The sequence below is a fragment of the Chaetura pelagica genome, unplaced genomic scaffold (genome assembly GCF_000747805.2).
Source record: "Chaetura pelagica isolate M959 unplaced genomic scaffold, ChaPel_1.0 scaffold457, whole genome shotgun sequence".
NCBI lineage: Eukaryota > Metazoa > Chordata > Aves > Apodiformes > Apodidae > Chaetura > Chaetura pelagica.
In genome coordinates this window covers 377,871-388,055 of record NW_009953969.1, presented here as the reverse complement: position 1 = coordinate 388,055, position 10,185 = coordinate 377,871, and the positions used below count along the sequence as shown (strand labels likewise).

The 10,185-nt window shown below is 40.3% G+C and overlaps 1 protein-coding gene across 1 annotated transcript in view; it reads left to right on the top strand.

The window, feature by feature from the left end:
* The window catches only part of BRINP3 (bone morphogenetic protein/retinoic acid inducible neural-specific 3), a 122,018-nt gene that overhangs the window by 87,278 nt on the left and 24,555 nt on the right, over positions 1-10,185 (top strand). Inside the window, exon 6 of the mRNA XM_010002161.1 lies at positions 9,762-9,984. Within this exon, the coding sequence (XP_010000463.1) occupies positions 9,762-9,984 (223 nt within the window). The remainder of the gene's footprint in view (positions 1-9,761; positions 9,985-10,185) is intronic.

Below are 10,185 nucleotides of genomic sequence, written 5' to 3'. Positions count from 1 at the left end.
CAGGAATGGCAACCCTAAGATCTAAACCATGCCCTCAATAACCTCCATGGAAACTGCAGTAATGTTGATATAAAAATGTTCAGGGTGACTCTTAATCACTAGGTAGAAATTATCTTGGTGTTTGGAGTGTTCTCTATGATCCTTCGAGTACAGGAGGGAAGAAAAAGAGTCTGCATTCTAAGACAGACATTTGAAAGCAGTTAATGTACCAAATGTCTCATTTACACCTCTTCCAAATTCCTAAAAGGGAGTGAAAGGGCAGAAAGTAACTGTAGGTTGAATTTGGAAATGTCAATTTAAACAGAGATGTTGCTGCATGTACACTCTGATCAGAAGAAATTTCTTGCAATTATCATGGAAGAGAAGTGCCCAGGCTGACTTGTAGACTCTCTGTTGAGATTCCAATTGTTAAAGAACATTGCAAGATGACTACATTTGATTTGGCACCACAGACAAACTGCAAATTGAGTCCCACACTGGCGTCTGCAGCGAAGACAGTTCTCTGCCACTGCAAATGCTCTCTTCCCAGTCCAGTGCCATGTTCCTGCTTTTCCAGCACCATATTTCAATGCCAACGAAATCTGGAATGAACACTGGATACTCTTAGGAGTTCACCAGTTTATAAACCCAACAAATTTAGCCTTGCTCTCCAAGAAGTTTGGTTTTCATTGAATTAGAAGAAGCCAGGCAGCCCCTGGAAGCTGGTTGTGGAGGGCACAGGTGGTGACACAGCTCCCTCAGGTGGCACAGTTGACCAGAACAGACCGATCTCCATGCAAAATTAGTCTCTTTTGAAATCTTAATTGAAAGCCTCCTTGTGAAAAGCCTGGGTAGCGTTGCTGACAGTTGAAGGTGCTTTTTAATCACTGAGAATAAAGACTTCAATCAATGTGGTTCAATCCATTTGCCCCTGAGCAGTAGAGCAGTGGTTTCCTTTAAAATGGTGCTTACAGCTTCAGGCTCAAGGCCAAGAAAACTTAGCCTCCTGAGTTCTTAATATAATTATTGTTTGCTCTATTATCTTGCAAGGGTGTTAATTTACCTCCCAGTAATTAACTTCCCTGTGTGGCTGTCAGGAAGTTTAATCAATAGCATGAACAGAGACACCAAGCTGTCATCCGGTCTGTGACCAATGCTCCCCTCCCACCTTTCCCACCTCTGTGGAGGTGGCTCTGTTTGAATAAAACAAACAGGTGGGATGTGCGTAATTTCTTCAGAGAGTCAAGGTCTTCAGCTTCTCATCTCCTGCTCCAAAAATGAAGGGACAGCCAATCAGGTCCCCTTGACATCATTGCCTGTGCTCCAAAACGAAAAGCATGATCTGATTCCTGCTAAAGCAGCACCTGGCAAATCAGCTCATTAAAGTTTGACATTCCCAGACACTTTATGGTGACATTGTAATAAGAGGAGGAGCAGAAGGCTCGATCTAATCTAATTCTACTTATGTCCACCATGTCCAGGACATAATGTAATTCCCTTCAAAGCTAGTGACAAAAAAACCTCATTCTTGGTGGAATTCCAATCTGCCTTGGCAGGTTTGGACCTTCTTTATTAAGAGAGATGTCACTCTGTGGCCTCTCTTTTCTTCTTGGGCAGTGGTGTCTGTTCTGATTCATCGCTGCTTAAATCTTCTCTGGTAGCAGCTTAGCACTGGTTATTTGCCTCACTGTATTTTCCAAGAACCCTTTGCAGTTTCACTCATTCTTTTTTGTTTACACGTTCATTTACCTCACCCAGTTTTCAAACTGCAGGAGTTCCCTAGAAAAAAAATAAGAGAACTTTTGGGATGGCAGAGGTCATCTCTAAATCTATGCATACAAATTCTGTCTCATGCATTTATAGCACTCTAGAAAGATAACAGCTGGATCTAGATAAAAACTGGAACATCCATCAAGAACACTTGTAAACTATATTGAAGTGATTTGGAGACATTTTTCTGGAAAGCTGACAGTCAGTTCCAAGGGACATCCACTTGAAGGGTGGGGTTAGAAACATTTTTAAGAGAGTCATGAACCAAAAACAAACCCAAAAGAAGAACTGGCAGGATGAAGGGAATGTCCTTCAAATGGTGGGATTTACAGAGACAGCTCTTGGGGTCTGGATTTTTTTTTTTCTTTCTGAAAAGTGAATTTGCTGTCAAGGTCATATTTAAATTGAGACTAAGAAACAAGTAATTTCCTGACTGGAGAAAATGTGAGTCCTTGACGCTTACACTGGAGTCTGGGGAAGTTTATTATCCTTTTGCCTACTAGAACTTCCAGATTAATCCATGATTTGCAGCATTTACTACCAATTTTGACCCTGCATTTTTTTCTCTTGATCTGGGCACCAGGAGAGTCCCAAGGCTTGCAAGGGAGGAAAGTCCACTTGCTTTAGAGAAGCAAGTATTTTAATTATAGGAAGAACCGAATGGTGTAACCTAGAGGGGAGGTGTGTGATAAAAATTCAGCTTTATTATCTTTTCTGAGAAGAAATAAGGTTGTATTAAGCTGCAGTCTTATGCTTCCTCCAACTGGATTCTTTTCAAACATATATTTCTTGGAGCACAGCTGCTTCTTCTCTGACAAATGAAGTGATGCATCATGAGCGACTAAAATTCACTGCAACATAAAAACAAATATATGTTCATTTTAGTACTTTGTTTTCTCCAGGCTTTTGAATCATGGTAGGGTATTTAAAATAAAAAACCCAACATATATCTTTTCTAAATCTCCTTAATAATATTTCCACAATATTGAGGCAGCGCTTTCTTGAACAGCAGCTGTATTGAGCCATTTGAAAAGCAGCTCCTATTGCTTTTTATTCTCTCAGACTCCCAACTCTGTGCTTTCCACTTACAGCTGACACTGATATTTGACTTGCTGTCATATTTATTGCCCTGATTACAATTAAAAGCACAGTAATGAGAAAGGAATAATACCATGGTCACACTATTAAAGTGGAAGGTTTCTCCACGTACAGTATTGTAAAAAGTATAATCAACTCTTGGGGATTATGAGATCTTTCCTACCAGAATTCTTGCTCCTCACATTAATTGCAGCTACCATGGAGGACTCCAAGGAGGACACAGTTACCTGGAGCCAGAAATTATTTTGGTTTTATTAGCAATAGTAATACATGGCAACAATTAAATTTAGGGTCAGTCGTGCTAACTGCCCTATAAAGATATAGAGCAGAACTCACAGTCTAAACAGAAAAGACAGTTGGAGGGTAGCAGAGATTTCAAACAGATTTATCCATAAAATATTCAGGCAGTTGTTTTGAAAAAAAAACAGAAATAATTTTTCAACCATTGCAAAGTCATGTTTTTTTTAACAGAATACAATGAAGCGCTTTGACCTTCATTTTTAAATGATCATCCATTTTGTCATTTCTCACTTTATAGCATTTATAATACAAAGTTAAAGGTTGACATAAAAATATAACATTTCTTTTCTGTCAAGGTGAAGTCTTTTGACTTGTCCCAGGCAAAGTAAAAGAAGAAAACCTTCAGTGGTCCTTGGAGGGGATTTCAGAAGTGTTGATTTCCAAGGGCTGGGAGAATTAATTGTGGGAAATTAACTCGTAGTCTTCTCTCTAGCTTCTAACCTATAACAAAAAAAAAACAACCCAGTATTTATATTAAATATTAGGTTTATCTACAGCATTAACAGACAAATTGGGCATTGAAATGGTCTCAGAGGTTAAACTGCCAGAGCAGTGCTTGCTGACTTGCTTTGCTTTGTGTCATCTTTTCATGTTCCTTCTGCAACGCTCTTTTATTTTGGCTGGTTATTGGAATGGATTGTGCCAGGGGAAGGCTGGAGTTGTGTAAAACCAGGTGTAGACTCATGATTAGCATAGAATCATAGAATGGTTTGGGTCGGAAGAGACCTTAAAGAACATCTAGAACCAACCCCCCTGCATGGGCATGAACACCTCCCACCAGACCAGGTTGCTCCAAGCCCCATCCAACCTGCCCTTCAACACTGCCAGGGATGGGGCAGTAACAACTTCCCTGGGCAATCAGTGTCTCACCACCCTCAGAGTGAAGAATTTCCTCCTAATGTCTAACCGAAATCTCCCCTCTTCCAGTTTTAAGCCATTACCCCTTTGTCCTATCCCCTCCTGCCCTTGTAAAAAGTCCCTCCCAGCTTTCGGGTAGGCCCAGTCAAGGAGACAGGTTGTTTTGAAGAAACTCCCCCCTGAAATGCAGTTGAAATTTCTCATTTAATGTAAAGTGTCAAGGTCTTGAAGTAGTTTTTTCCAGGCAGGAACCTGGAAAGACATTAGTCGAACACCTGCCTCGTAGCAAAGGGAAGAAAGAGGCATCTAGGGAATCATCAGAGCTGGCCAAGCCTGATGTGATAGCATATTTAATATGTGATAGTGTATTTAAGAAAGGGTAAAAAACACTGTACATAAGCTGTAAGAAGGAAGAGTGAGAAAATATGAGAGAAACATCCCTGCAGGCACCCATATTGGTGAAGAAGCACATGCTCCAGGCATTGGAGCAGATAATGACCTGCAGGTTGTGCAGAAGACCCTGTTAAGCAGGTTGTCCCCCTCCAGCCCATGGAGGACCACAGGGAGCAGATATTCACACTGCAGCTCGTGGGGGATCGTGCTCTGCAGCAGGTGGAAATGCTCTGAAGGAAGCTGGAGTCAGTGGAGAGGAGCCCATGCAGGAGCAGATGTTCTGGCAAGACCTGTGGGGGACCCATGCTGGAGCAGGTTGTTCTTCAAGGACTGTACCTGTGGGAGGAACCCCAAACTAGAACAGAGGGACAAGGGGGCATGAGGGAGAAGATGATACCTGGGTTAATCATGTCTGACCCACCTCATCCTCTCTACAGAAAAATATCAATATATGGTGCCATGTTTAGGCCCAGCCAGCAGCAAAACACCAGGCAGCCACTCACCGCTGCTGGTCACGGGCAAAACAGATTCAACTTGGGGAAAAAAATCAGTTGAATTTATCACTAATCAGGTGCAAACAGGACAAAGAGAAAACAAAAACCAGAGATTAACGATTCCAGGAATCCTCACAACCTCCCCACGCTCCAACACGAGGTCCCTGCCAGGCCCAGATTCCCCCCCTGGTGCAGCCCCTCAGGATCCGGCGGCTCCGGCGGAGCTTCCAGCAGCTTCTCCCAGGAGCCGGCCCTGATGAAGGCGGCTTCCCAAAATAGTAGTGGTCAGCGATCTATAAAAAGTAGTTATAATTTGCAGGTAATTCTCATTAGAAGAATGAGAAGAGATTAAATACATTGTACCACATGAATTCAGCTGATTTTGAGACTGTATAAATCTAATTTGAATGCACACGTCAGACGATGTAATTTATTATTCAGACATACACTGCCACGCCCTTACTTGTTCAAGACCAGCCCATTTTTCTCTACTTGCCTTAAGCTCACTGTAACATTTTGTTCCAGCCAAAGCAGAGAAATATTTACACTTCTGTGATGGCAGAATTTTAAAACCTCAAGAAGCTTGATAGAAAAAGGGGACGTATGTACAAATGACAGATGCACAGATTTTGCAGACAATGCTGAAGTGTCACAAATGCTGTCAATCAAACTAATGAACATACACCGCTTTATTCACTACAAAGTTTGTCCAAGATTTTGTAATTGTTATTCTTAGATAAATAAGGGAGGAATAATGTTTCATCTGAACTGTCATTTAGAGAAATGACAAAACAGTTCATTTCAATTGCTGTCTAATGGTAGATTTTGACATGATAACGTGATGCAAAAATTTGATTTCTTCTACAGACATAGTTTTACTGAGCTTCATTAAATGGAAAAACTGCTACAGTCCAAATTCTTATTCCTTTTAGAAAACACATAGGCTATATGTAAGCGTATTGTGAATAGTATGGTTCAGTCATAAAGGATTCTTAAACTAGTCAGACAAAACACTTTTTCAGTTATCTGCAGGCTGCTTTTGCTCAGAAAATACGGTTGCTTTTTGTACATTTGATAGTGATATTGATAAATACATATATATAAATTAAAGGTTAGGTCAGACTGTGTAATCTACAATTACATGGGGTTATGTATTTACTGAAACATGAAGTTGTAATTTTAAGTACTAAAGATTTTGATGCCATCAGATTAAACTGTTCCATTTGTTAGAGTAGGACATTAAATGATAGAAAAAGATCCTCCAAAAGGATTTTGAGGACACAAGCTAACCCAAGATGCTTTGATAGTCTGGAAAAGTTCCCCAAAGCAGCCAGCCTCAGCTGAAATCACAACAGAAGATTTTAGATGGGATAGTCTTGTGCAGACCTTGTAATTCAAAACACCAAGGGTATGCAAAATATTTATCAAAGAAGCCAGGGGTCCTGTTCTCTTCCAACACAGAGCAGGCACCTTTTTGCCTTGGAGCAGATAAAAATGCCTTGATATGCCTTATTTTTCTGGTCTTTTGCTAGCTCTTGATGTAGAATGCTAGTCATTGTATTCAGCACTGAGCCCTGCTCTGACAGGGAATAACACTGAGGATCCAAGTTGCAAGCCATGTAGTTCCAGGTGTTTCCTCTGGCCTAAATATGCCTGATACTCATCTGATTTCAGCAATAATGTTTGTTCTCGCTGTGGTATTTTTCATTTCTTCTTTGCCACTGAAATACTGGATGCCATTTCAATCCCCAGACACTGTTAATGGGAGGAAGATGTACCTTGCAGAAAGGGAGGAGTGAAAAGCAGCCATGAAAGTTCAAGAACCTTGTCCGATTGGCCACTGCGTATAATGTTTTATGTTTCCCCCCATTATTTGCAATGAGTTAATAATATGAAAAAAATTGTATTGTATTGTATGCTAGTCATGTGAAAACAAGTGAGGGAGGGCTGAAATCTTATTAGCTGTACTATCAAGTTTTAAAAAGCCTGATTTCCATGGGTCCCAGCACTGAAATACTGGCTATTAATCCTCAGGAATGGCTGGTACAATGTGTCGATTAGAGTGTAATAGTTTAATCATCTCTCAGCGATAGGAGCTGGTGTCGTAGCTTTACAGATCATGAAATGTGTCTGTTTCAGATACGAGCACATTATCTTCTCTTTTTTTCTTTTTTTCTTTTGCACAGGGCACCATGTGACCATGTTGGTTTTCTCTCTCTTTTTCCTGCCTTGTGCTGCTCATTAGCACGATCAGACAGGGATAGTTAAAGGTGATGTTTAGTACAGGGAGAATTTGCTTATTGGGAATGCTTTTTCATTGGAAGTTAAGGAGTGTACACCTTCCTTATCGCTTCTAAACACTGCATCCAGTGAGCTGTAGAGCTTCTGGCTGCTTGCCATTGTGCAAAGGACAGCCAGTGTTCCTTAAAGAATTTACTCCAGAAAGATGAAAACTGAAAAGGTGTGTTCTGAATACATCCTCTCCTCAGGGATCTGGGTTTATTTTTGGCTTCATGAAACTCAGTGTAAGTAAATAACACCAATATCTCCAAAGAACTGATGGGGAAATGAGAAGTTGGTAATTAAAACAGGAATGAAAACAGCAAAGTCAGGAGTGTGGCTTTTAGAGCTGATCCTCCCTAGGTGCAAAAGGACACTCCTCTGAAGTCAGTAGACCTTGGCCAGTTGATACAAACTGCAGATCTGTTCTGTGCCAAAGGACACAGTTCAGTTAACCCAATTTCTTTTTTTTTTTTGTTTTCTTTGGTTTTGTTTTTCCTTTCTTTTTCCTTTTTTATTTTTAAAAGTTTACTACCAGTGTTTTAAATTTGAAAATTCACTCTTAAGTTTTGGGGGGCCAAAGGGTTTGTGTCTCCTTTGGACAAGCCAGATGTAACAACCCTCTCCTGCAGCATCTGTGCAAGCCAGGGACTTAAAAGAAGGGAATCCAGGACTGGGAAGTGTAGTGAAAGGACACAAAATTGTAACTTGGAAGGGGGGAAACAGGGAACTGGTTTTCCCAAAACTGCACTAAGACTCACAGAGGTGCTCAGCTGGTAATGCAGAATTTATCAAATATTCCTATTCAATCTAATTATTAAGGTACAAACCCAGAAATAGATCCTCATTTTGGACAGACCCAACTTCTTAGATAAAATTAGGAAAGGGGAAAAGCAAAGGCAAAGAGTCTCCAAATACTTGATAAAATAAACAGTTTCTTTTGTCAGTCCCTTCATGTGTACTCAGGGACAGCAGATGGGCAGCAGTGCTGTCCTTAAGGGGAGAATAGTGCACAAGTAATACTCAAAGAGAAGAAAATTAATAACACATCGCCAAGGAGCTCCCAAATGAGCTATTAAAACCACTTTATAAAATATAAAATCACCATCTTTGCCCTTTGCTTTTCATCTTTTACCTTCCAGAAGATCTTTCAGTGCTTTTGTCTTCTGTTGAATCTTAATTCATCACAGCAAGTACTGCACCAAAATATGGCTGTTCTATTACATCATGGCCTGTGTCCATCATACGGTGGATGAAGATCATTCTGGCTCATTTAAGAAAGGTGTTTCTTCTCATTAAAAAGAAATTTTTTTTTTGCCTTTTTTTTGGTATCAAAATGCTATATTAAAAAAGGCTGAACGAAAGCTAAACCGAAAGACTTGCAAACAATGGTGGTAATGGAGTATTCTTGCAGGAGAGAAGACATTTTCCACAATCAACTCTCTTCCACAAGAAACCTAAAATTAAGGCTCTGCTAAATATTGTGATTAACTCCACTTTGAAGCAGGAGGCTGCTTCAGTCAGTTGGATCAGTGCATTCACACAGGCTGCTGAAGTGCAGCCTACCCAAGAGGAGCATCTTGGCAGGGGGAAAGCCAGACTGTGGGATAAGTGACTTTACTGCAGAAACAAGCTGAAGGAAACATTGGATTGTGAAGGGTGGGAGGACAGCAGCAGGCCAGAAGGTAGACAGGAAAATATACTCGTATATGGAAACAAGAAAGAAAAAGGATAAACATGTGAAGTCAAGTGTGCTTCTCATTTTCTCTCTCACCCCCCAGTAATTAGAGCCCTTTTAAAGGGATACTTGTTTAGATTCAAAACTGACAAATCAATTTGCAAATTGTCCTACTTAAGAAAACAGACTCATTGGTTAATAACACTTCATTAATGATTCAGCCTGTGTATCTTATGTGCTGTGAGCTGCCAGAACAAACCCCAAAGCATGGGATTTTCACAATAGCAGTGATCCTCTGATTTAAGAACTCCTTTTTACCACTTTAGAAGTGGGGACATGAGTCAAAAAGAAATGATGGGAGGTAGTTTTGAAGTGTCAATGCTTTCAATGGCTCTTTCAATGGCTCCATTTCAATTCCAGATACTTTGGATAGTCAGGGCTTTAATGGCCTGTCTCAGGTGAAATAACATGTCTAAAAGAGAGCTGGCCTGTAAAATCACATTTCCTTGCGTTTCCTACATATTGGGATGTAGTCCTTGTAAGGCAGTTTCCCATCTTCTGCAAGTGATTCAATATACATTGATCTTTAAATGTGCATTTACTTTCAGATCCTTGATTTGAAGGTAGGAAACTCTGATTCTTATTTCATCTTTATCTTCTCCAGGTTGAGAAATAATGGCAGTTCTTGTATTTCCCTTTAATGTCCATTTAATAAATATAGAAATATTTACTTCTGCTGGTTTTATTCTAATATTACCACAAAAATATAGTCACTCTTCCACTTTGAAAGAGTTAACATCTTCCATTCCAAAAAGGCAAAAGTTGAAGGAAAATCAAAGCACAAGTTAGTTTTTTTCTTCAGCAATAGCCATAAATATGTCATGCAAGCCTATTAATTCTTTCTTTTTCAGATGAGTTCAAATTCTTTATGAAAAGGCTGCCCATGAATTACTTCCTGAACACATCCACTGTCATGCATTTATGGTCAATGGATTCTAATTTCCAACGCCGCTACGAGCAGCTCGAAACCAGTATGAGGCAGCTCTTCCTCAAGGCCCAGAAAACTGTGCACAAGCTCTTTGGCCTCAGCAAGAGGTGCCATAAACAGCCACTCATCCGCATGCCAAGGCAGAGGTAAGAAAGCCTGGGAAAACCTGAGAAACTCAAGGTGTGGGAATGTGTCCACCATGTGGAATATGTACAGGATGGAATCCTTATATTCATGGAGTTGACCCATCCCAGCTTTGAGTATTGCTCCCTTCACATTTTCTTTACTACAACAGAAGATTCAAATTCAAACCTGATTTGTAGATGGCTTTTCTACTTGAAAAGACT